The 27,776-nt window shown below is 43.5% G+C and overlaps 2 protein-coding genes across 13 annotated transcripts in view; one reads left to right on the forward strand and one right to left on the reverse strand.

The window, feature by feature from the left end:
- FTO (FTO alpha-ketoglutarate dependent dioxygenase) overlaps positions 1 to 13,097 on the reverse strand; it is a 391,784-nt gene extending 378,687 nt beyond the window's left edge. For 11 of the 12 annotated variants that reach the window (XM_075940288.2, XM_075940298.2, XM_075940290.2 and 8 more), the window contains exon 1: positions 12,911 to 13,097. In XM_075940288.2, the coding sequence (XP_075796403.2) occupies positions 12,911 to 12,949 (39 nt within the window). In that variant the 5' untranslated portion in view covers positions 12,950 to 13,097. The remainder of the gene's footprint in view (positions 1 to 12,910) is intronic. The other variant, XM_075940286.2, reaches the window with a different exon arrangement.
- An 8-nt stretch (positions 13,098 to 13,105) lies between these two features.
- RPGRIP1L (RPGRIP1 like) overlaps positions 13,106 to 27,776 on the forward strand; it is a 171,246-nt gene continuing 156,575 nt past the window's right edge. Inside the window, exons 1-3 of the mRNA XM_075940279.2 lie at positions 13,106 to 13,291; positions 23,691 to 23,776; positions 24,986 to 25,130. Of these exons, the coding sequence (XP_075796394.2) occupies positions 23,698 to 23,776; positions 24,986 to 25,130 (224 nt within the window). The 5' untranslated portion in view covers positions 13,106 to 13,291; positions 23,691 to 23,697. The remainder of the gene's footprint in view (positions 13,292 to 23,690; positions 23,777 to 24,985; positions 25,131 to 27,776) is intronic.

Consider the following 27,776-nt stretch of genomic DNA (forward strand, 5'->3'; position numbering starts at 1 on the left):
AGGTCTCAATAATGCAAAATTCTGGCTACCATACATAGTGTTAATACCTTCTTGACCATTTCACAGGGCTACTTCAGTGTGGTTACTCAGTACAGTATGCACCACATCTGGTAATAAGTGTTCGCACACCCAGACCCTTAATTTATTTCCAGCTGAGTCACCAGCACAACAGAAAGTAACATAAATGCTACAAACATACCACATCTTGCAAGATCAAGCCTTGTCCTTAACAGGACAAGAGCCTAATCTGGTATCCAGCTTTACAGGATGGGAAAGGCTTAATTCCAATTAGCATGTGTCCAGATCCTTTGCTGTGGAAAATTTATTAACCAACATCTTATTAAAACTTTTAAGAGAAACCAAAACAGATTAAAAGATCCACAAATACTGTACAATAAATTCTAATCTAGGGTAACAGTTTTCAGGCTTTTTTCATTCGTGGATCCCTAAAATACATCAAACAGAAGTTCAGACCCTTTTGAAAATCTGAGACAGTCTGTGGACTTCCCGAATTTGAAAATCACTGCTCTAGAAAACAGAGCAGGGAAGCATCAGGTGGTATTGGCCTAGACAGAGACTGAACACCAGATTTTGGGAGTAGGGTAGGGATGTTAAATTTAGATTAATTAACTAATTGAATAGTCAATGGGATTTCCATCGAGTATTCGAATAGTCTATAAGGGCACCTCTGCCTCTCAACGGCACCTCTGCCTCTACTAGGCTCTTAAGAATCATAGAATACTAGGACTGGAAGGGACCTTGAGAGGTCATCGAGTCCCCGGTCCCCTGCCCTCATGGCAGGACCAAATACTGTCTAGACCATCCCTGATAGACATTTATCTAACCTACTCTTAAAAATCTCCACAGATGGAGATTCCACAACCTCCCTGGGCAATTTATTCCAGTGTTTGACTCCCCTGACAGTTAGGAACTTTTTCCTAATGTCCAACCTAAACCTTCCTTGCTGCAGTTTAAACCCATTGCTTCTTGTTCTAGCCTCAGAAGCCAAGATGAACAAGTTTTCTCCATCCTCCTTATGACACCCTTTTAGATACCTGAAAACTACTATCATGTCCCCCCTCAATTTTCTCTTTTCTAAACTAAACAAACCCAATTCCTTCAGCCTTCCCTCACAGGTCATGTTCTCTAGACCTTTAATCATTTTTGTTGCTCTTCTCTAGACCCTCTCCAATTTCTCTACATCTTTCTTGAAATGCGGTGCCCAGAACTGAACCCAATACTCCAATTGAGGCCTAACCAGCTGTAGCCAGACACAAACCCCATCTTGTTCCCCCCCTCCCCCGAGAGCAAGAGAAAGGCAGTCAGCCTTTGATGCCCTGGGAACGCAGGTGTGCTGCCTGTCCCTGACTCTACCATAAACAGAAACCAGACAGTAAATGGGCTAGCTGATGACCCGGGACCTCCCGTCGCCCTGATGGCTAGCACCAGTAATTGACACGCCTGCACTGTCCCAGGAGAGGAAGCTTCGCCCATCACATACCAGAGGTGCCCATTGTCTGCATTTTCCCAGGTGTGAATTATGCTTTGCACCCTTCGTGGGAAACTTGGCATTCAAAGCCATTTTTCCTAATTGGCCACTTGAGACCAGGAAGAAGCCTACATGACCCAAGGGGTATAAAGAGGGGTTTAGTAGCCCACCCCATTTGAGCTCCAATCATCTATACCTGCTGGCAGGTATTGATTGTCTCCCGAGGTCTGTGGGACGCCCAACCTCGCCCTACTTCTTCCCGAGGGATTGAGAGAAAGACGCTGGCCACGCCAAGTCTCGAACGCAGGGGTGAGAATGTATACCTGCTATGTGTCTATTTTGCATGCATTTAATAAGAGCTCAGAGAACCAAAGGGTTTCATGGTACCTGTAAGTGACTTATTAGTGTAATTTCTGTCCTGTCCTTTGTAGTGTCTGTGTTATCTGTAACACAGTAGTAGCATTTAACAGCTAAGTATACCCTGTAACAATAAAATAGTAACTGTTTAAGCTTTAACCTGACTCCTTCAGTTGCTGTAACAGAACCAAGCACAATTTAAAAGAACTTCAGCCGGTCATAAGGGACTCACAGCATAATTCACACCTGGGAAAATGCAGACAATGGGCACCTCTGGTATGTGATGGGCGAAGATTCCTCTCCTGGGACAGTGCAGGCGTGTCAATTACTGGTGCTAGCCATCAGGGCGACGGGAGGTCCCGGGTCGTCAGCTAGCCCATTTACTGTCTGGTTTCTGTTTATGGTAGAGTCAGGGACAGGCAGCACACCTGCGTTCCCAGGGCATCAAAGGCTGACTGCCTTTCTCTTGCTCTCTGGGGGGCGGGCAGAAACAAGATGGGGTTTGTGTCTGGCTACACGGGGCCTGCTCATATGCCACACACCCGGGGCCGGCACAGCCCATGTACCGCGCACCGGGGAGCAGGGCTGCCCATGTGCCGCGCGCCCAGGGGCCAGCACCACCCATATGCTGCATACCTGGGACCGGCACAGCCCTTGCACCGGGCACCCGGGGGCGGGGTCACCCATACGCTGTGCGCCCAGGGGCTGGCACTGCCCATGCACCACATGCCTGAGGGCGGGGCTGGGCCCGATCACTTGGCGGGCGCACAGAAATGGCCCGGCGGGCGCCACGGCGCCCATGGGCGCCACATTGGGGACCACTACTATATTGAGTAACATCTTACATAAATTTTCTGCCAAATTAGCACCGTTATCCTTAAGTGGCCTCCACCCAATCAGTGTTCAATAACAGTTTTTATTCAAAAAAAAAAAATGTGCATTTCAGTAGGCCCACATGGCTTTGAGATATTTGGTGAGATTTTCAGAAATGCCCAGAGCCTGATTTTTAAAGGTGTTAAGACATTGCTGACTTCAGTGTATTGAAGTCCAACTGGTTTCTGAACCTAAATCTCATTTTCAAAAGGGATTTTGGCTCTGAGGTAACCAAATGAAACTGAGGCTTCTGAAACAGCCTTTTTCATCCTGAGCACAGCAATGCCTGAATACTTTTAAAAATCTAGGCCTATATGATTTAGGTGTCACACAAAGTCAATGAGGCTTGTGCTCCTAAGTCATTTAAGTGTTTGTAAAAATCCTGTCCATTTCTGCACATATCTATTTGGGATTTTTTTGAAATTTTTCAAAATTAGTTTAAAATGGACACAAATTGGCTAAGCTGTAGTTTAGCTTCATCTTTAAAAATAATATAATAGTCTTACAGAGAAATATAAACCTCTGCCTCCTGAACAGAAAAAATACTTTAAAAATCCATTGATTTTAACTTACTAATCTTTGTAAGGATTTGATTTGATCCTATTTGATCTCCACTTCAACTTTCTCTGAAATAAAAAATTCTCACACCCTTCTGTTAAGGACTATCTAACTTCTGCAAACAATGAGTACACAATATGCAACATAGCATGGAACAGAGAGGAGAATTTTTCTCTTAAGTCATTTCCATTGTAGTCATAAGACTCACTGGAGTCCAATCGTACAATAGTACTTTATGGAGCAAAACTTCAAGTTATATGAGCTGTCTCCAGTCAGGCCCTTAAGAAGTTGTAAAATAATCACAAAAATATCAAAGATGCACAATTACTTAAGACCTAAGCTATGTTCTTTCCACTTATATAAGAACAAAAATAGCGACGCCTGTTTTAACCATACTAGGTATCCTTTCAAGTATTCAATGCATGGAGCACCAGTTGCCTCAGGGTCATGAAATAATACTAAAAACTTTATAATCATTCATTGATTTAGTTTTCAGCATAGTATATCATTTGAATCCAATGGGAACATAAAGAGCTATTTGTGAGGTCAACCACAGTACAGACAGCGGCTGACATGATATCGATGGCAAGGTGGAAAGAAATTGCCAAATACAGCAGATCAATACCTCGTTTCACTGTTACAGCCTTCTGCAGACACAAAATATATATCTTTACAGCTACGAAAATAATAATAATGAAAGTGGGAGATAAATGCTTCCCTCAAGGTAAACTATTTGATTAGCTGAAGGCAAAGGTGACAACAGCAGTTACATTAAAGTAACTTTACACTCTTAAATAAAAGTAGTGGGATGAGCAGCAGATAAAAAGGGCAAAATGAAACTGAACAAATTCTAAGGGATAGAGATGTAATTCTTTTAGGAAGGGTGCATTTATGTGCTGTATAAGGGAAGAGAAGCTGCTTAAATAAAATACAATAGTCTAGAATTTCCTTCCACAGTAAGACTATCATAAATTTAAAACAATTTGTAAACCACTATGCCATTATATTGAGCATTTCAGGAATTCATAATAAAGTATATTTCATACTACTGTTTTAAACGGTAATAATCATAAACATACTTTGCACTTCAGTATCAAGTAGAATAGCATACAATATAATATTCCCATTTAGTAACAGAAGGTAAGAGGATCGTTTAATATTTTGATGCTGTAGGTCATTAAAGGTAAACTGAGTAACTGAAGGTATGGATGAATTATTGTAAACATAATTAGAACCCAATCCTGCTCCCATTGAAATCAATGGAAGTTATTTTCACTATTTCCATAGGGAAATGTGATTCTATCATTGTTTATTTTCAATTGTTATTTTCAAATTGTTAATTTCAAGAAGGAAAATTCACTTATGGAGCTGCTAATGTGAAATGCCATTCACATCATGTGCTGTATGTGTAAAATCTAAGACAATACAGTCTGTGAGCTGCTTCTGGGTTAATCTCTATCCAAATGAAACCAAACCTTTTCTAGCCCTGCTCAGAAACAGTTGTTGAGTGAAAATTGGGCTGTGGGCACACAAACTTTTATTTTCCTTTAAAAATATCTAAGGTGTGGTTTTATTTTTCTTAACTTCTTTGGTAAATTTGCAGATGTATATTTGCCCTAACTTCAGATTTCAATTTTTTTTTATTTAATTTCAAATATTCCACATATTTCTACCCACTGAGGCTTTCACACTGTTCATTAGTGCACAAAGAAAAGAGGCAGACAGGCTGCCATCTTCAGGTGTCAATTTCTTGTAAACCATGCCCATAAAATAATACTGTTGCTATATCCTGAAAAAGAAGGAAGCAGGTAAATGTGTATCTACGTTGGACAATGCCTTTGGAGAACTCTAAGGATTTATTAATTTTTTTAATTCCAGTGCTAGTTTTTATGGATCTCTACTTTGTGTTTTTAAATATTATAGTAGCAGCGTATTCATTAATAAAATTAGAACTAAATAAGTAACATAAGGTTATATCATCCATGTGTGTATATAAAGAACAAAAATCTAAATGGATTTCTGCTCAAGTGTTGGACATGAGGGACACACAAAAAGATATGCCAGCATTCTGGCATCATTCCCCCATTTCCCTAGATATATGTCCACAGAATCCAGATCTGAGCACAGGAAGAGGATCGGACACATGCAAACACACTTAAAAGGGACTGAGTTTGGGGGTAGCAGCAGAAGGCGGGGCATCTTTGAGCACCTCAGAGATTCCACTGGTTTAACTTGATTACACAGAGTATGTCTACACTGCGGCACTATTTCAGGATACTATCCTGAAATAGCTATTCCATGTCTTGACAGCGCGCCCATTATCCTGAAATATCTTTCAAAATAACAGTTGTGCTATTCTGACATCCCTGTAAACCTCATTCTACGAGGATTAAGGGACATTTTGGAATAGCCGTGATTTCGTAATTTTACGAAATAAGCTATTTCAAAATTAACTCAAAATAAGCTACACAATTTGCCTAACTCAAATTTCTGCTCTAGTGTGGGGCATGAGGGACACATGCCTAACTCAAATTGCATAGCAGTGTAGACGCATCCTAATGGTTTGCTTATTTTAAACTGATAGAAATAAATCTTAAACATTTACTGTTAGACAGCAAAATGTAGAAGAAAATGCTATAGAGCCTCTGGCCTGTAACACTGAAGCAATGAAATGAATAATTACGAAGTAAACACTTCTGAAAGCATTGTTAGTGTGAAGATCAACTTGATCCTTTAAGCTTAAAAATGTAAATCGGACTGAAGATTCCCCTGACATACAAATCTCAAGGTGAATCATCTTCAGCCAACATTATTAGATATTTTTCTTAAAAATAATTATTCTTCCTCCAATCTATACCCTGATCTTGCAACAAGAACTGTTAAAATGTGTTATGAGCAATATCTGAATGACTTTATTAGCACTTCATAAAGGGCATGGGTCTTGATGAATGGGCATGAATCTTGATGCAGGAACCTGGCCACTGAAACAATTTAAAATAATTTTGCTCCATTCTTTACGGTGATGTGCATGCACGCCCACCAGTTATTATTACTAATGATTTGCATTATAGAAGTGCCTTGAGACCACAAGCAAGACCAGTGTTCCACCATACTAGGCACTGTACAAATAAAAGGGGCAATTCCTGTCCTTTGATGTTACAATCTAAATAAATAAAATAAAACGGAATGGCAACAAGGGAACAGAGAGGTGAAGCAACAGCAAGTCAGTGGCCAGAGCTGAGAACAGAACCAGGTCTCTAACTCCAAGTTAAGAATCCTGTCATCTCTCACTGAAATCAATGGGAACTGAAGGAATTCAGCATCTAGATGCCAAATTTGTAATGTTACAGATAACAATGGAAAAAATTCAGAGCTTTAGGAGACAATATTTTCAAGATGGAAAAATACAAACATTATTTGTGTTAGCCTCTGATATGCTCTCACAATCAATACAGCAAACTAGCACTTGTAATAAAAATCCAAGTAATTTATATTCTTAGTACTTCTTGGTATTTTATACCTGCTGCAGATTTCTAATCTGGGCAAGATGGGCCTGTTCTTATTTAAAACAAAAACAGACAATGTAAAATAGCATGTTTAATAAATCTGGGGACCTAAAGTACCATCATAATTCAGATTAGCAAGACAGACACTCCATAATTAAATGGGAGATGTTTCATTTAAAACAAAAAGACAACCCTGGGCTATATAGAAGATTAAGCACTCACTCTTGCAAAGGAAGCTCCAACTATTATCAATGTAAAGGCTTTAAATAATGAAAAATAAACCATCTAATAGACTGTATTCAATGGTAAGTAGAAAGTCAGGACACAGACTGATTTGGATTAACACATTTTCAGTTATAACAAGTAATTTTACAGAGGATTAGTATCTTGATGGTCTGATCAATACTAGGCACTGCTGCTATTACGGATGAAGAGAAAATTACCCCTCAGGTAATAAAGTGTGTGTGTCTTGGTTCTCCTTCATTTACTGAGTCCATTACTGTAATGGTTCCAGCATTAACAGCTGGGGCAATTTAAACAGCAGAGTTGTGCTTAATTTAAAAACAGGGAACATTTGCTATTCATTCCTTTTTGTATTTTATTCTGCATATGCAAGACCTCTACCTTGTTGTTTCCAATATACAGAGCATGTTTTATGTGATAATCAACACTATTTCTCAATTACTGTCTCATTAATAATGTTAGGGGCCCATAATGTGACAAACAGAAATTGCTGGTGGCATATTGGCTGCTGATTCTGCTAAAACTCGCACACTGTTTTATACCTAAGCAAGAAGCATAACATGACATCAGGCTTATCTGAAGGCATATATAATGTTATGTTAATATTATTTCACTTAAATACAGATGTTGTAAGAAGACTGACAAACTATTTTAAAATAGATTTAACATTTTTACAGATATATTAAGAAAAATGGGAAATTAAAGATTTATGTATAAAAATAAACTATGACAATGCAGTGTTAAAGCTGAGATATTTAAGCACATAGACTACTGTTTTCCAACAGAAACCTTCACTCTTCTCCTTTGTTATGTTATTTTGAAAGGTAGTAGTGTGAGAGAATGTATGAAATACCTATTTAAATACCTGTTTGGTATGTGCCAAGCAGCAAGTTAAGAATGATGTGGGTAACAACTGAATTCTGAGTTTTGACTGGATGAAATATCAACCTTAACATTGTGTTACTATAGTGATTTATAGAAGACTTTTTTTTCTTTCTTGTAAATAAATCTGTTTATGATATTTTAGCAAAGACTAAAGAATTCTCTATTACTTTCCCTTTCAACCCCCCTCATATGTGGAACAATCACACATCAAAATACAGTATACACAAGTGCCACTAATATCTGAGCATTCAGGTCGATGATACATTTTATTATTTGTATTTCCATAACCCTGAATTATCCCAGCTGTGGAGCTAATTGTACTGGAAGGTGTATAAACGTATAATTAAAGATTGTGAGACCAATTAATTGCTGCTAGTTCTTGTTTGTTAGCATTATGCAGCCAGTTTGCACCAATGTAAATGACTTCAAAAGGTGCAAGTTAATGTTGAATGGAGTCTAGTAGTATTGTCCCATAAATCCAACAAGTTAATTTTATTCAAGTTAAGGGTAACAACATTCTGGAAAGATTGGTATGCCTCATTTGAACTGGTCATAATTTAATTCCTTCTCCCACAAATCCTTACTCAGCCAAGATGCTACCTGCCAACTGATGTTGCTGTTGCTTAGCACCTCTCAGGCTTGTAACTACTTTTAAATCTTTTTAAAACAAAAAACACCACCATCACCACACAGAGAGATCCTGATGAGCAATGCATACTTTCCATGGATTAAATTTTAAAAGAAAACTAACTATTAACCAAACAAAGTGTTTGGAAGGTGAAAAATCCCTGGAGGTTTTTTCTGTTCATGGTTTTTTTTTTAATTTAAAAGAATGTTGAGTATTCAAAACATATTCAATCAAAATTTTAAAGGTAAAAATATATTCTGGGTTGAGATCAAGCATGAGTAAGTTATTGTGTTTTAAACATGTATTTTTCTTTGTCCTACTAAATAAAGGAAATGGCCAGAACTGAAGGAACCCGAATAAAGAGCAGATCAGACTAATTCCATTTAAACTGTGTGAAGAGAAAGCAAACTCCCATAAGTATTGATTGCTCAGTTAAAACGTCTGTCCTATTGGAATCACCAATCAATAATGTTTAGTCTAACAGTTGTGTTTCCATGTTGAATACTATAATGTACACAAAGACAGGTTGATGATATTTGGGGCAGTTGGGACAGGATGAGAACTAGGCTTAGGACAAATAATAGGTGAAATTAACAGGAGCTGATGGCACTCAGCAGCTCCCAAAATTAATTTGGAAATCTGAGAAAGTTCAGCTCCTTGAAGTTATGCTAGATTCCATCATTCTGCACTCACATGACTATTCAGCGGAAAGGCAATAGTATTCCATAAATCCTACCAAGACCAAAAGCATATACAACTGGTCCCCGACTTACGAACGAGTTACATTCCTAGCACTTGGTTGTAACTCGATGGGTTAGTAAGTCAGACCCCATTCATTTCAATGGAACTGCGCTGTCCATAAGCGCGGATCGCCGTTCGTAAGTCGGGGTCGCACTAAATGGGAGGATGGTTGTAAGTGTGCCTGGTCATACGTTGATGCGTTTGTAAGCCGGGGACCGGCTGTATTACATTGCAATTGAATCATTATATTACAAAAACTGTACTCTGAACAAAATCCCACTACAAGCCTTGCAGCAGAATTCTTCTAAAATACAAAACAAAAATGTGATTATATGCACAAAGGGTGCCTTTAAAGAAAGTGCTGAAGGAGATCTGTGCCTGATCATCATCAGGCCTAACCTCAACTTCTACTGTTCTGTGCACAGTTCCACATGCGTGTACAGCTCCTCTAGCACTATAGTTCCTCTTACCTAAACCGTGAGAGCTAGGACCACCAAATTTGGTATGCAGCTTGCTCTAACTTAAACCAAGGTCAGGGCTTGGTTGTGCCTAAGACACAAAAAGTGCCAGGAATGAGACTGTTTTCAATAATAAGGAAAGGGAGGGGGCAAAGAGCAGAGCAATGCGAAAGGGAAGGGCACAGAGAAGAGGGACATGATGCCCACAGGGGGCAGCTGCAGCACAAAGGGAGTGGCCAGCAGAACTGGGGCTCCACCATCTTGCCTGCCTCCAGAACAGGAAAGAAGCCTGCCCTCCCCCAAGGAGAGCCTGAAGAACGTGGGGGGAACCTGCTGAAGGATGGGGAAGCTCCCCGAGCCTGACCCCTTCCCAGAGAGTCTATAGGCTGGGGGGGAGCTGCTAGAAGGTGAGCAGCTGGAAAGGGGGGGAAGCCCCTGGAGCCTGGCCCATCCCCAGATAGCCTGCAGGACATGGGGGGAACCACTGGAGGAGGGGACAGCCCCCTGAACCTCACCTTCCCCAGACAGCCTACAGGCCACAAGGGGGCTGCTGGAGGGAGGCAGCTGCAGGGGGACAACCTCCAAAAACTGTCCCCCCCGCCCAACAGTCTGCAGGTCACGGAGGGGCTGTTGGAGGCCAGGGCTAGCCCACAGGGCACCCCTCCTCAATAAGCTGCAGGACAGGGTGGCCACTACTCCAAGCAAAGCCCGGGGGCACAGCTGCAGGCCAGGAACTGCTCCCCACCTCCAAAAGGCTGCAGGCCGAAGAGGGTGCAGCTGGAGTCCGGGACTGGCCCACAGAGCCCAAACCCACCCAATAAGTGCACAGACTGGGATCCCCCCCCCAATCCTGGGAGGAACCAACCTCCAGGGAGTGCAGCCCTGGCACCGCCGGAGGAACCGCTGGCTGGGGAGCACTGCCCCAGGTTGCAGAGAAGCATCATCACCAGAGCAGTGCCACTCTAGTCGCCATAAGCAGTCACCATCCCTCTCCCCACTTCCTGTCATGAGCCCTGCACCTCCCACCTGCCTTGACTTTTGCACCCCCAACTAGGGATGTAAGCGAGTAATTGAGTACTCAACCCCATTAACTGAGAAGCCTACCTAGTTGAGTCAAGTACTCAACTACTTGCTTCCCCCCACCTTGATGTCTCTTTATCAGAGGCAGCAAAGGGGGAGGAACAGGAACTGATGCTGGAGGAGCTCACTTAAAAGCCAGTTCCCAACAGCACCATCTGCACAGTGCCACCTGATCTCTCCCCCCACACTGTTGCCTCTATTAGAAGCATAACTAGGGGGGCAGGGATGTTAGGGGAAGCTACCAAGAGGCAGCAGCCTATACTTGTGGTGGCTGGGGCTCCCTGCATACCTAGCTCCTACTACATTTAAACTGCAGTGCCTCAGCTGGGTAGCTCCAGGACCAGAGCAAGCCGGGACAGAGCACCTTCCCTTATCAAATCATCCTGTAGTCAATACAAATTGTATTGACTACACAATTAGTCAATTACTTGCATTAACATTCCTGCCCCCAACTTCTTTAGCATGAGCCCTCCACCTTCGTCCCCCTGCCTTGAGCCTCCCTTACCTCCTAACCCTCCACTCTAACCGTCTCCTTATCCCCGAACTCTCACTCTAGCCTTCATTTTTCATTTTTTTTAATTACCTCAGTTAAAGCCCCAAGAAATGCCGGGTACATCTGCTTGTTTATAAATATCAGAATTAATTTTAAAACAAAATGCTAAAATGTTACACATAGTACAAAATATACAGGGCTTTATATTCTCTTTTCACTTACATTGGTGCATAACAGTAACTCCACAAAAATAAATTAAGTTATAACAGTATAAAATCACCAATAAAGAAGAATTAATAAAACATTGTGAGTGCTGGTAGGCCATACAAAAGTTATAATTAATAGTGCTTTCAAATGAATATAAATGAATACTCTGGGTTAATTTTTTAACAAGGACTCAAGATATAATGAAACACACACATTCAAAAAAATTCAAATGTCAAGACACTGTAGAATACCATTCAGCTATTCCTATCAGATACATTGATACAAATATTTGGATCATCTGCACTAGGGGGGAAATGTTTTACTGGGAAATACACCCATGGTTATTTGGCCATTTAGTCAAAAGGTAAATAATATAATGTGACTGTTGTCAAAAAAGTTACTCTGAGTGAACATTATAAAAGTACCACTAAGAATGCAGACCAGAAACTATGGCTTCAAAATAGTCATAATCAAATGATTTCAAAGTTACGCATAAAAGATAAAGCAAAATGCAGGACTATGTAGCACTTTAAAGACTAACAAGATGGTTTATTAGATGATGAGCTTTCCCGGGCCAGACCCACTTCCTCAGATCAAAATTTTTTTGATCTGAGGAAGTGGGTCTGGCCCACGAAAGCTCATCATCTAATAAACCATCTTGTTAGTCTTTAAAGTGCTACATAGTCCTGCATTTTGCTTCAGCTACACCAGACTAACAAGGCTACATTTCTATTACTAGCATAAAAGATAGTTACACTCCGCACGCAGACAGCACCGCTTTTTGGCCCACTATCACTGGGGGCAGGGGGCTCCCAGCCCCATGCTCGGGGCACATGTCTCACAACACTAGGAGCAAGACAGCTGGGCCCGACTCTTAATCTACTGTACGACTTCGCGACCAGGAGAGCGGCCCCGGGACCGCCCTACAGGCACTGGAAGTCAGCCGCAGCCACTGAGGCACCGTGCGGCCAGCGAAGAGCTATAGGCAGCGCGCGTTGCAGGCGGGATTTGAACCGAGGGCACGTGGGTGCTAGGGCTCCAGTCCGACGCCACCCTCTGGTCCTTGGGTTAATCTTCAGCTGGGCGGGTGCCCTCAGAAGAGCGGCAGGATGTGCACTTCCCAGCCGGGGAGGGGGGGCCTGGAGCAGAACCCACTGCGCCCTCTCTCCTGCTTCGGGGGCGGAGAGTCCTCCTCGGGCGGCGAAGGGATGCTCCGGCAGCCCCCCCCCTCCCTCGACACGCTGGGGCGTCATCACTCCCCCCTCGCAGGCAGAGAGCTCACCCTTGGCGCCCCCTGGCCTGCAGAGCCCTGCCTGGGGGCGGGTTAGCGCGCGGGAGAGGCGAGCGGGGGCCTGACAGGACTGGGAGGGGCGGGCAGCAAAGGGAAGATACCTTGGCTTCTTTCTCTCTCGCCCCTGCTCGCCTCTTCATGCTGCAGCCCACTGTGCTCGAGCACAAACACACGCAAGGCCCGCGCTCGGCCTGCCAGTAGTCTTTTCAGCCGCTCGAGGCGGGCACCAGCGCAGGCCCGCTGCTCCTGGCAGAACTACACCTCCCGAGATGCAGCGCGGTGGACACACGGAAAGAGAGCGCAGTGGAGTCCGAATGCTGGGTTGCTCGCCACCCAACTACATCTCCCATCAGGCAACCGGGCACAGTCTCGTCGGGCCCGCAGCCGGAGGAAGTGACCTTTTCCGTAGCAACGGCCACTGTTGCTACGGGAGTGGGAGTAGCTGCGGCCGCGCGTGGCGGGCGAGAGGAGCACGCAGGCCGGTGAGTATGGAGGGTGCGTTACTGCCTTTGGGTCCCCGCATGAAAGTCCCGTGCAGAGACCGCAGCGACATGACGGAACCGTGTTGGGGTTTGTCTGGCTGTGGCCTACTCTGCGCGTGGGATTGTTGGTCATGGGGCTGCCGCCTGTTCTGGACCAGGCACTGGCCTGCTGGGGGAGAGGATACTGAGCTGGATGGGCCATTGGTCTGACCTAGTGCGACTGTTCTTATGATCTCTATGCAGGCTGGTGCTCTCTTTCCTTGCGCACGTCCCAGTCCCCAGATAATAGGGGCTGGTGCGACACCCCCTCCCCTGCCATTCGATGCCAGGGTGCCTTGCTCCCAGAGATCTGAACCCAGGAAGGGGGCCGGTGGAATTTACATACTGCCCCAATGGCGAGTCTCAGCTCTGCACCTGGCACACTGGACTCAAATGGGAATTGTCCTCCTCTGCTTGATTGGAGTATAACTTTGAGCTACACACGGGTTTCGCCTTGTTTACATCTGTATGCTTTCCCCTAAAAGGTTCTCCTTGCTAGCACTGGTGCAGCTACCTGAGTGTAGTAGGCAAGATGCTGGTGTCTTCCAGTGTTCCAAACACTGTCCCACGCAGACTAGCTCTAGGCCACCCAGAATTACAGTAATGGCCATATGTCCTCTGTACGCGGGTGCTGCTGCCAATTGATATAGCTAGAGCCCTGCATGGAGTATGGATGTTAACGTGTAGTTGTTTACATGATAAACTGATAAGCCTGGGCTCATTGGTTAATCCTAACAACTACACACACACATACACCCTTGCTGCTTCTGTATCAGAGGCAGCAAGGGGTTGGGAGGCAGGAGTCAGCTCTCTGCATGTGCTGGCTTCCACGGAGATGCCTTCTCCCCCACTGCCTCTCTAGGAGGTAGTGGGGGGGGGGCGGGTAGCGGGGAAGTTTGAAGATGGGAGCCGGTGCTTGGGGAAGCCACTTTAAAAAGCATTTAACATGGAGCTCCCTACCATCACCTCCTGTGCTTCTACTTCTGATAGAGTGGCAGAAGCCTGTGGCGAGGGGAGCGGGCGTGATCCAATACAAATGGGCAGCTGGCTTTGCAGAGCTGTGTGCTCCCTTGTTGCCTCCTACAGAGACAGCAACGCAGGAGTGAGCTGCCTTAATGGGTGAGGTTAAGGTTAACTGGTGAGGCTGGAGGAGCTCCCCACATGCTGTGGGCAGGGGGCTGCTTCAGCCACGTGGGGAGGGGGGAGTCCACCCACAGACAGAGAGCTCCTCAGGCCAAGATGTCCGAGCAGACCTTGCCTGAGGGATGCCCTGGCTCAGCACAGGTAGGGGATGTTCTGGCGTTCCAACTGGTGTACCCTACCTGCAGCTGGGGTGGCCAGAGGCAGAGGCTGCTCTGGCCATGATGGAGGAAGGGAGAGGCATTCCAGCTGAGTGGTGGACAGGGGGGTCACTCAAGTCAAACTGGAGCATCTCCCCTCGCTCACTCCCCTTTAATCAGTTAAACTAAGGGTTCCCAAACTTTTTGACACGGGGACCAGTAAATCCATTCATGAACTTTTGGAGGATCAGTAACATTTATGTGCATATTTGCATATTCATTAATCAAATTATGATTATTAAAATAAGTTGTTTCTGGTCCTCCCAAAGCCTCCAGTGCCAGCTTTAGCAAAGCTTTTGATATGGACACCCACAATATTATTGCCATCAAGTTAAAGAATATGGATTGGATAAATGGACTGTAAGACAGACAGAAAGCTGGTTAGACCAGGGTTTCCCAAACTTTTTACTTTAGTTGGAACCCTTTTTTTCAGTACTGTTTTTTGCAGCCCAAAAATATAAACACATAAAAAACAAACTGAGAAAATACCAGTGATAGAAATGTAGCCGTGTTAGTCTGGGGTAGTTGAAGCAAAATGCAGGACAATGTAGCACTTTAAAGACTAACAAGATGGTTTATTAGATGATGAGCTTTCGTGGGCCAGACCCACTTCCTCAGATCCTCATTAGGTACGTTTTATTACTAGGTGAATCAGTTTGTAGTTTCGAACTGCCTGGCTGCTAAGTGTGCTTAGGCTGCATGAATGTGTCTACCAGCCAGCCACTTTGCAACTACTCGAGAGAGTGGGGGGGCGGGGGGCACAATAGAATCCCCAGGTCGGACTCACTCGTGCTTTGCGGGGGTAGCGCTCCGAGTTCTACATATGGCCGGGTCAGTCCCGCTTCCCCCCTCCCCCTCTGTGCCTTTGGCCAGCCCCACTTCCTCCAACCCCCTCCCAGACAGCCAGTTCTCCCTCGCTTCTCCTCCCAATCTCCCTTGGCCAGCCCCACTGCCCGCAGCCAGCCCTGTTTCCGGCGGCTGCTTCTCTCTCCTCCCCCCCCCCACATTTTCCCCGGCCAGCTCCCTACTCCCAACCTCACTTCCCCCAGCAATCCTGCTTCCGTCGGCCCCCCTAAACTCTCTCGCCCCGCTCCGATGCCCCAGATAAGCCCTGCTTCCAGCAGCCGCTTCTCCCCTACTCCTCCTCCTGATCTCTTGGCCAGCCCCCTGGCCAGCTCTGCTTCCGTTGGCTGCCCCCCACCCCAACTCTCCAAAGCCTGCTCCGATTCCCAGCTCTTCTCTCCTCCTCTCCGCCCCCGCTCCTGACCTCCCCTAGCTACGCCTCCGCTGGGAGCTGGAACATCAGGCTGCAGGTTATGCCCAGGCTGGCCAAGTGCTTGGCGGACCCAGTGCCACATGGGCACTCCAGGAGCCCGGAACACCCCGGCAACCACGCTGAGACCCAGTATTTTTTTTCCTGCGGCCCAGTAGCAGGCCACAGCCCATAGTTTGGGAAACACTGAGTTAAACAATATTTTTAACTGGTTAGCCAATTAAACGGAATTTTACATCCCTAATTCAAACTGGCATAATGTTAAAACTAGGGATGTAATAGTGTAGTCGATTAAGTGAGTAACCGATAAGCAAAGGCTTGTAGGTTAATGCTATGACTACGCAATTTTTAAAAATAAAATACAAAAAGTCTGATTTTTTTTGTATTTAAATAAGATTTTTTATCGATTAAAATACTAAATTTCTCATTTAAAAATAAGTTACAGTTAAATCGTATCACAAACATGCTACACATAAACTTACAGTCTCATAAAAATGAATGAATGATTCTAGTCTATCCAGCCTAACAGCCAGCTCTTTCTCTTTGAAAGCTCTGGGTTTTCAATTTATGTTAGTCTACTGAGGAACATGTGCAAAGACAGATATAAGCAGAATAGAATTGTCTTTGTTCTGTGCTTGTGTGGTGGTGAACCTGAGTTAAAAGCATGGCAGAGTTAACAACATTGTGTAAAGACAGAGAGGCAATATGTAGGAAAGGATGGATACAGCATACAAAGGAACATTGGAGTGGACTGGAGAGGAAAAGAGAAGACATTAATCAACACATGCACAGCTTCCTATGTTCTTTGTGCTTTTGCTATAGAAAAGCTGTCATTGCTTCTGGTTGTAAAAGAGACCCTGTCTAGGAATATTTTGAAGAAATTCATTCCCTGGGTAAAAAAAGGAAAAACTTATCAAATGTAAGCAGTGCAAGAAGAAAATGCAGGGCATAGCTGCAAGTATGAAACATCGTAAGGAAAACTACTGATTGGGAGAAAATGAAGTTGATGAAGATGTGGATATGGCTGAAGAACAATATGGCTTCATTCTTCAAGACTCTCTCTCTCTCTCTATGCCTTTTAGTATAAGTCTGATTTGACAAGTAAATTCCCACGCTGTTTGCTATGTTGAATGTTGCTAGAAAAAAAGTTTAGCTTTGCTTCATGTTCATAGAATCATAGGACTGGAAGGGACCTCGAGAGGTCATCGAGTCCAGCCCCCCGCCCTCAAGGCAGGACCAAGCTCCATCTACACCATCCCTGACAGATGTCTATCTAACCTGTTCTTAAATATCTCCAGAGAGGGAGATTCCACTACCTCCCTTGGCAATTTATTCCAATATTTGACCACCCTGAAAGTTAGGAATTTTTTCCTAATGTCCAATCTAAACCTCCCTTGCTGCACTTTAAGCCCATTACTCCTTGTCCTGTCCTCAGAAACCAAGAGGAACAAATTTTCTCCTTCCTCCTTGTGACACCCTTTTAGATATTTGAAAACCGCTATCATGTCCCCCCTTAATCTTCATTTTTCCAAACTAAACAAGCCCAGTTCATGAAGCCTGGCTTCATAGGTCATGTTCTCTAGACCTTTAATCATTCTTGTCGCTCTTCTCTGTACCCTTTCCAATTTCTCCACATCTTTCTTGAAATGTGGCGCCCAGAACTGGACACAGTACTCCAGCTGAGGCCTAACTAGTGCAGAGTAGAGCGGCAGAGTTTTGCTTACAACACACCTGTTGATACAACCTAGAATCATGTTTGCTTTTTTTGCAACAGCATCACACTGTTGACTCATATTCAACTTGTGGTCCACTATGACCCTAGATCCCTTTCCGCCATGCTCCTTCCTAGACAGTCGCTTCCCATCTTGTATGTATGGAACTGATTGTTCCTTCCTAAGTGGAGCACTTTGCATTTCTCTTTATTAAACTTCATCCTGTTTACCTCTGACCATTTCTCTAACTTGCTAAGGTCATTTTGAATTATGTCCCTATCCTCCAAAGAAGTTGCAACCCCACCCAGTTTGGTATCATCTGCAAACTTAATAAGCGTACTCTCTATCCCAATATCTACATAATTGATGAAGATATTGAACAGTACAGGTCCCAAAACAGATCCTTGCGGAACTCCACTTGTTATCCCTTTTCAGCAGGATTTAGCACCGTTAACAACAACTCTCTGACTACGGTTATCCAGCCAATTATGCACCCACATTATAGTGGCCCTATCTAAGTTATATTTGCCTAGTTTATCAATAAGAATATCATGTGAGACCGTATCAAATGCCTTACTAAAGTCTAGGTATATGACATCCACCGCTTCTCCCTTATCCACAAAGCTCGTTATCCTGTCAAAGAAAGCTATCAGATTAGTTTGGCATGACTTGTTCTTCACAAACCCATGCTGGCTATTCCTTATCACTTTATTACCTTCCAAGTGTTTACATATGATTTCCTTAATTACCTGCTCCATTATCTTCCCTGGGACAGACGTTAAACTGACCGGTCTGTAGTTTCCTGGGTTGTTCTTATTCCCCTTTTTATAGATGGGCACAATATTTGCCCTTTTCCAGTCTTCTGGAATCTCCCCTGTCTTCCATGATTTTTCAAAGATCATAGCTAAAGGCTCAGAAACCTCCTCTATCAGCTCCTTGAGTATCCTGGGATGCATTTCATCAGGACCTGGTGACTTGCTGACATCTAACTTTCCTAAGTGATTTTTAACTTGTTCTTTGTGTATCCTATCTTCTAAACTTACCCTCTCTCTGCTTGTATTCACTACGTTAGGCACACCTCCAGACTTCTCGGTGAAGACCGAAACAAAGAAGTCATTGAGCATCTCCGCCATTTCCAAGTTTCCTGTTACTGCTTCTCCCTCCTCACTGAGCAGTTGGCCTACCTTGTCTTTGGTCTTCCTCTTGCTTTAAATGTATTTGTAAAAGGTCTTCTTGTTTCCCTTTATGCCTGTAGCTAGTTTGATCTCATTTTGTGCCTTTGCCTTTCTAATCTTGCCCCTGCATTCCCGTGTTGCTTGCCTATATTCATCCTTTGTTATTTGTCCTAGTTTCCATTTTTTATGAGACTCCTTTTTTATTTTGAGATCATGCAAGATCTCCTTGTTAAGCCAAGCTGGTCTTTTGCCATATTTTCTATCTTTCCTACACAGCGGAATTGTTTGCTTTTGGGCCCTTAACAACGTCCCTTTGAAATACTTCCAACTCTCCTCAGTTGTTTTTCCCTTCAGCCTTGCTTCCCATGGGACCTTACCTACAAGTTCTCTGAGCTTATCAAAATCTGCCTTCCTGAAATCCATTACCTCAACTGTGTTGGTCTCCCTTCTACCTTTCCTTAAGATCATGAACTCTATTATTTCATGATCACTGTCCCCCATACTGTCTCCCACTTTCAAGTTCTCAACTAGTTCCTCCCTATTTGTTAAAATCAAATCCAGAACAGCTTCTCCTCTGGTAGCTTTTTCAACCTGAAACAGAAAGTTGTCTCCAATGCAGTCCAGAAACTTATTGGATAGGCTGTGCCCCGCTGTGTTAGTTTCCCAACATATGTCTGGATAGTTGAAGTCCCCCATCACCACCAAATCTTGGGCTTTGGATAGTTTTGTTAATTGTTTAAAAAGGCCTCATCCACCTCTTCCACCTGGCTAGGTGGCCTGTAGTAGACTCCTAGCATGACATCACCCTCATTTTTTTACCCCTTTTAGCTTAACCCAGAGAGACTCTACACAGCTATCTCCTACGTTCATCTCCACTTCATTCCAAGTGTGTACATTTTTAATATACAAGGCAACCCCTCCTCCTTTTTTTCCCTGTCTGTCCTTCCTAAGCAAGCTGTACCCTTCCATACCAACATTCCAATCATGTGTCCCATCCCACCAGGTTTCTGTAATATCAATGATATCATAGTTGTATTTATTTGTTAGCAATTCCAGTTCTTCCTGCTTATTACCCATACTTCTCGCATTTGTATATAGGCATCTAAGATACTGATTTGATCTTGCCTCCCTGTTGTGCCCTGACCCTCCTTTCTCCTTGCCATTATAGGCCATAGTCCCCCCCATTTCCAACCCATCTTCCAGTCCCGCACATTCAGCACTTACCTGTGGGCTTTGCTCACCTGTCCCCGTCGAACCTAGTTTAAAGTGTTCCTCAAAGTGCTGCAGACCCACTTTGGGAAAGCCACTAGTGGGCCTGTGCTGCTTTATTAACCTAAAGGGTCCGTACCAAGGAGTCTTTCAGCTCCCATTGGCTCCAGTTTTCCATTTCCAGCCAAGGGGAGCCATGGGTAGCAGTGTAGCGTGGGCTGCTGCTTCTCTCAGCTTCCCTTCACTGGAAACAGGAGCCAATGGGAATCACAAGGTTCTGTGGCTATGGACCCTTTAGGTCAAGGGTGGGATATGCGGTTCCTGGCTTGCCAGCAATGGGGAGCCTGCTCTGGTGCTCCAGCTCCCCCTCTGCACTACAGCACACACAATCTGCTAGCTCTGGTGTATGAGGGAAATGAGGAAATGTGAGTTGTCTTTCTCATTTTCAGACAGGGTTTGTTTGTTTGTTTGTTGCACTTCTCACTTATATGTAGTCCCCAACTGACTTTTCTGTGGGTCAGAAAAAAGGTTCCCCTCCCCTGCTTTAGGTAAACAAAGCAGCATTGGTCCACTAATGGCTTTTCCAAAGTTCGTCCGCGGCTCACTTTGAGAAACTCTGGTTTAGCTCATCTTCTTTGTTTGTTTAATTAGCTAATTAGGGTTAGAATCTATCACCCAAGTATACAGTACAGAAAGTTGCAGTAAAAAAATCTAAAGTTGCCAGTGTGTCATTTTCTTATTTTATATGACATAATGTATGCCTCTTGTTTTGGAACATCATGGTCACAGGTCATAATGGTGAAGACATACGTCTATTCTCTATTTTACTTCAGCATAACTCAGCTTTCTTAACGGAACCCCAACTTATACTTGTTTTCAGTGGGCTGAATGTTCTCTTCCTTAGACAGAGCAGTGGGCCTGAACTGCCTGCTATAAGGAAGCAATGTCCAGTCAATGATTATTCTAGTTAGCGAGGCTCCAGGAACAATGGCTCTCAAGGTGCTCAGTACACACCTGAGGAATGCGTCTGGACCCTGTAAACCAGCCAATATCATGGCTGCTGACATGGGACACAGGGATAGGTCACTTGGCCATATGATCTGCTCCAGCTTGGAAGATACGAGGGATGGGTATAAAATGCCATGAGGTGGACTCCATCTTGCCTTCAGTTCTGCTACTGATTCCAGATACAGCCTTGCAAGGAACAGCGAGACGGGAAGAATCGTTAGCCCATTCTGACATAGGATGTACACCAGAGACGTTTAAGATAGGAGTTTGTAACATCTCTGCTAAGAGCCTACATCTAGAACTGGGTGATTGGTGCATGTAATGTATTTTCTTTAACAACATTACTCTGAACCTTTTCTTTCTTATGTTAATAAACCTTTAGATTTTAGATTCTAAAGCAGAGGTTCCCAAACTTTTTGATGGGACCAGTAAATCCATTCACGAGCTTTTGGAGGACCAGTAATATATATTTGCATATTCATTAAGTAAATGATGAATATTCATATGCGTTGGTTCTGGTCCTCCCAAAGCCCCCAGTGCCAGCTTTAGCAAAGCTTTTGATATGGTCACCCACAATATTCTTGCCAGCAAGTTAAGGAAATATGGATTGTCATAAATGGACTGTAAGATAGACAGAAAGCTGGCTAGACTAGGGTTTCCCAAACTTTTTACTTTAGTTGGAACCCGTTTTTTTTTTTTCAGTACTGTTTTTTGCAGCCCAAAAATATAAACACATATTAAAAAAAGAATGAAAAATGAATAAATTTTTACAGTTTCACCAGGCTGCATCCTTCACCCAGCCCAGGCCAGGGCTTGGGGACCCGGCGCCGCACAGGCACTCCAGGAGGTGGGAGCAGGAGCAGACTGGGGGTAGGGTATCTGGCTAGGAGGGAGGATGCCAGGAAGGGTAGGGTTGCCAGGGGTCCAGTTTTGTACTGGACAGTCTGATATTTGAGGCTTCTGTCCGGGAAACAAATTGAGAATATACCGGACATATAAAATGTCTGGTATTTTCTTATTAGGTAAGTTTTATTATTATTAGCTGTATCAGTTTGTAGTTGCGAACTGCTTGGCTGGTAGATGTGCTCAGGCTGTTTGAGTGTGTCTACCAGCCAGACAGTTCACAACTACTCGAGGGGGCAGTGTGTGTGTGGGGGGGCAATATGGAATCCCCAGAGCCGGACTTACTCGTGCTTCGCTGGGACTGTGAGCGGGATGGGCAGCGCTCTGAGATCTGCGTGCACCCAGGTCAGTTCCACTTCCCGCCGGCCAGTTCGCTCCCCCCCACTGCCCTTCCAGCCAATCCCACTTCCCCCGACCTGCTCCCAGCTGGCCTGTTCTCCCCCACTTCCCCTCCCAATCTCCCCCAACCAGCCCCACTGCCCGCATCCAGCCCTGCTTCCGGCGGCCGGTTCTCCCCACCCCCCGATCTCCCCTGGCCAGCCCTGCTGTCCCTGACGATTCCCCCCCCCCCCCCCCCCAACGATCCCTGCTCCCTCTGCTCCCCTCCCAGCTCCTCCTCCCAGCATCTGAGATCAAGTGTGTCCTGCATTTTTTTTTTTTTTTTTTTTTTTTTTTTTTTTTTTGAACTCACCTGGTAACCCTAGCTACGCCTCTGCTGGGAGCCTGGAACATCCGGCTGCAGACTCTGCCCAGCCCGGCCGAGGGTTTGTGGGACCTGGCAGCCATGCTGAGGCCCGGTATCTTTTTCCTGCGGCCCAAAAGCAGGCCACGGCTCATAGTTTGGGAAACACTATTCTAATGGATTGGCCCAGTGTACTCTTGTAGGTAAGTGTAAATTGACTGGGAACCCATGGCTGGTTTCTTGGGACCGGAAGAACGCATTCACGGTAGGTGAGATTGGGTTCTAACCCCTTACCTGTGTGTAAAGCCTGCGGCTGATTGTGGCACAGGGAGAGTTGCGGTGTCTGAGGGGTTTTCTCGTGAGGATTCCTGCTGGCTAGATTGGCAGCTGAAGCGCTCTGTGTGGCTGGTGTGTGGCCTATTTGGGAAAGGCCTCTAGTCAGGGGCTGTAAGGAGCCCTGGTTGTGAGCAATTACCCCTGAGCGGATGCCCTCAGCGGTGCCCAAACTTGGCCCAGTCCGTCACACTCCCCCAGCCTGTTGATGCTGACAAGATGATGTCATTCTGTCATCCATCAGGAAAAGAAAATTAAATATAGAGTGAGAGAAAATATAAGTGTGTTTGCTTAATTTAGTTTCTATCATTCCTAATGAACTGCTCCTGCATCTGCAGCTTGACACAGGTGATGAGTATTATGTACTATTTTTTAAATTAATAAAATCAAGTTATCTAAAAAAAATTACACAAAGTATACTGTCATAGATGATGTAAAATGCTATACTTAACTGTAAATTAACATGTTTTAGTGATCTGATATGTACCACTGTTTGAAGAAATATGTTAAAAACTATGTGAAAAAAAAATGTGAAAAAATATGTGGGAAACTTGTAAATCAGTGACTTTTTAATTACTGTATTTACATCACCTTAATATAAATCAGTCCATCCTAATAGTGAATCTCTCATTCTTTTTCTTACTCATTTTATGTGATGTTCATTTTAGTGTTGCAGTTTAAGTTATGGATAAAAAGGGATTTCATGTGAATTTTGTAATCTGCAGATAAACCATGTCTGCTTCAGCTGATGAAACTGCAGGAGACCTTCCTGTGAGGGATGTAGGTCTAGCGGGAACTGGAGGATTGCAAGGTTTGTACCAGCTGTTATTTATTACAATAACATACTTTGATCAGTTACTTTGTTGGCTACCTTCCAAAAATGATTCTGATATTCACACTTAGGAAAATTAAGTTCAGATAATATTTGGAGTCGGTGTTAAATTCATAAAGAGATGTGAAGTTAGAATCCATAGTACTACTTAAATAGAGCTTAGACTGATTAGGTGCTGAACATCTGCAAGTCCATCGACTCCTATTCACTATGCGGTAATTACTCGCTTAACACGTTTTCGCAATAGCATATTTTTTTTTTAGGGAACATTTTTTGAATAACACGACCATCCTTGAAATAACACAAAAATAATCAAGTGGCGGACTACTTCGCATGTGGGACAAGTTGGTGAAAACAGTGGTAATACGCATGAGTGGATGAACACACATGGTCACAGCACTTCTCCACTCACTCACGTTTATCTTTGTATTTTAACAAAAGGCAATGATTTATGTTGCTAGATATCTTGTGTTGCTAGATATCTAATGTTGATGACCCAGCACCAACAAAAAATTGAGTTCGCCACCAACGCCTGAAATGCAACACTCACCTTTTCCATTTTTTTAATTAGGAAAATTGACCCCGCGTAGCACGTTTTTGCTTAGCATGAACATTTTCAGAAATACATCTGTCGTGTTAAATGAGGAATTACTGTAGCTATAGACATTAGTGGGAGCAGAAGTTGGCCCATTGACTATGGGAGCAGAAGCCATTCAGCACCACTGAGGAGTATGCACTATTATTGTCTACTGTATTGAGGTTCAGTTCACACATTTGACTTAATTTCCTGGAATTTATCAGTTAATTTTTCTATAATTTTGTGTGAGTAAATTTACTTTGTGTTTAAAAAGGAACTCTCTCCAGTCTATAAAAATTGATAGCATACTGCTATGATTGTGTTAACACACAAAGTGCTTTGAATCAGTTAAGCTTTTTCCCCCTCAATCATCCATTAACTACCAGTTTGTCTTATTATTTGTATGGGTATTCCATGAAAAGAATAAGAAAGCACTAAAAAGAATAGAAAATATGAGTGTATAATCATCAATTGGCAGGCATATTTTGGTCAGGTTGAACCAGAAATTATATTAAACTTGATTTTTAAAACTGGCTAGGTTTCCAAATGATGACGATATCCCTTTGGGAATCATGAAAGTAATTTGCTGTGATTTTGTTTCTGCTTATTAGAATCATCAGCTGCACAGAATGTGAAAGCTCGGCAAGCTGTCTCACGGATTAGTCGTGAGGAGCTAGAAGACCGTTTCCTGCGTTTGCATGATGAAAATATCTTACTTAAGCAACATGCACATAAGCAAGAAGATAAAATTAAAAGGTTTGATTTTTCTTATTTTTTTAAGCCAAAAACAGATTTGGGGAATATGTCCTTTTAAACCTCAATCAACAACAAATCAAAATCACGCAAGCTGGAGTAAGAAAACTTTTCAGAGTGGTCTATGACAACCTTAAGAACATAAGAATGGCCATAAGAAAGGTTCACCTCTACCAGTGTTCTGTCTTCTGACAGTGGCCAATGCCAGATGGCCCCAGAGGGAGTGAACAGAAGAGGGAATCACCACCTGTCATCCATTTGTAGCTTCTGACAGAGGGTAGGGAAACCATTCCTACCTCTCCAGGCAAATAAGTATTGATGGGCCTAAGGTCCATGAATTTGTCTTGTTCTTTTTTGAACCTTGTTGAAGTCCTAGTCTTCACAACAATCTCTGGCAAGGAGTTCCACAGATTGTGTGCTGTATGAAGAAAAACTTCCTTTTGCTTGTTTTAAACCTGCTACCTATTAATTTCATTTGATAATCCCTAGTTCTTGTGTTATGGGAACAATTAAATAACTTTTCCTTATTCACTTTCTCCATACCTGTCATGATTTTATAGACCTGTCTACCCCCGCCCCCTTTTAGTCTCCTCTTTTCTAAGATGAAAAGTCCTAGTCTTTTTAATCTCTCTTCATGTGGCACCCATTCCAAACCTCTAATCATTTTTGTTGCCCTTTTCTGAATCTTTTCCAATGACAATATATCTTTTATGAGATAAGGCGACCACATCTGTACGCAATATTCAAGATGTGGGCATACCATGGATTTATACTGAGGCAATAAGATGGTCTTTGTCTTTATTCTCTATCCTTTTTTAAATGATTCCTAACGTTCTGTTTGCTTTTTTGACCACTGCTGCACATTGAGTGGATGTTTTCAGGGAACTATCCGCAATAACTCCAAGATCTCTCTCTTGAGTGGTTATAGCTAAATTAATCTCCATAGTTTTGTATGTATAGTTGGGATTATTTTTTCTAATAGATTAGTGAGGCATGATTTCTCTTGACAGAAACCATATTGATTTTTCCCCAATAAATTATGTTTGTCTATGTGTCTGACAATTCTGTTCTTTACTATAGTTTCAACTGATTTGTCCAGAACTCACATTAGGTTTACTGGTCTGTAATTGCTAGGATCACCTCTAGAGCTGTTTCTAAATATTGGCATCACTTTAGATATCTTCCAGTCATTAGATACAGAAGATGATTACAGGGATCATCTTATGTACCTAATAGTTCCGCAATTTCACATTTGAGTTCTTTCAGAACTCTTTGGTGAGTACCATCTGGTCCCAGTGACTTGTTACTGTTAAGTTTGTCAATTTGTTCCAAAGCCTCCTCCAATGACACCTCGATCTGGGACGATTCCTCAGATTTGTTGCCTAAAAAGAATGGCTCATTTTCGGGAATCTCCCTAACATCCTCAGTCGTGAAGACCGAAGCAAAGAATTTACTTAGTTTTTCCACAAGGGCCTTGTCAGCCGACGGTCATGGCAGGGTGTGTCCTATACCTGTCCCTTATGACCGGCTGAAGTTCTTTTACGTTGTGCTTGGTTCTATTACAGCAACTGAAGGAGTCAAGTTAAAACTTAAACAGTTACAGGTTTATTAAAAAAACTTATAAAAGCATATGGTTACAATGGCTATTGCTCTATTTCTTAACTGTTAGCAAATACAGATTTTAAAAATAGTTACAAAGAAAATAAAGATAGAAAATAGAAATAATGGTACCAAGTGACAGCTTAATCTTTAAAGAGCTCTAAGTCTATGTGTACACTTAAGACAAAGGACCACATCTAGGTACAATTTTTACCCCTTTCTGTGACTCTCGTTTCCAGCGTGTCAGGCCAGGGCCGGTCTCTCAATTCCTAGGAAAGACGAATACGAGGTGGGCGTCCCCTCTAGAACCTTGGGAGATCAAACACCTAACCCGACCAGCAGATAGATGGTAGATTGACACTCAGAGTAAATGTGCTGCTGGACCCATCTTTATACCCCTGGGGGCTCGTATCCTCTTTCTTATCTAAGAGGCCAAAATGTACTGGTCCGTTTTGTGGCGCCAGTTCTTACAAGCAAGTTTCAAGTTAATTTACACTTGCAAGAGAGATAACTAAATTGTGAGTACTAGACATTTTTTTACTGGGCGAGAGATTCCTCCCCCCGCGGACGGCTGTGTGTTCGTATCAATATGGGTTAAGTCAAGGGCACTCCTTGGCAGCCTCTTGGTCAGCAATTGGTGTATCTCTGTTTACAGCCATTCATGGTCACAGCAGCCTGGGCCTTCTGCTCTGTGTGCCCTATATGCTCCAGGCAAGCAAAAATGGATGTTACAGGGGGGTTCCTGTCTGGCTACAGGCCTTAATACTCGGAATACAGTCCTCAGAATTTTCGCAGCACAAGGTTGTATTACTTACACTCCCAACTCTGATTTCATTCCACTCAGCTGATTTCTGTTCAGAGACAGACCATGACAACCTGTTTGGTTCCCAGCCATGAACTGTTTACCTACTTATGTAAGCATTGTACACTTTAGAGCTTTACATTCTGAGGGAATAGAGATATAGGAAGCCAACTGAAAAGGAGGAGTGGGAAGGAGGAAAAGAAAAAGGATAAAAATTTTCAAGAGAGTGAGGAGGAAACAGAGCATTC

The sequence above is a fragment of the Pelodiscus sinensis genome, chromosome 12 (assembly GCF_052426305.1).
Source record: "Pelodiscus sinensis isolate ZL-2025 chromosome 12, ASM5242630v1, whole genome shotgun sequence".
Taxonomy (NCBI): Eukaryota; Metazoa; Chordata; order Testudines; family Trionychidae; genus Pelodiscus; species Pelodiscus sinensis.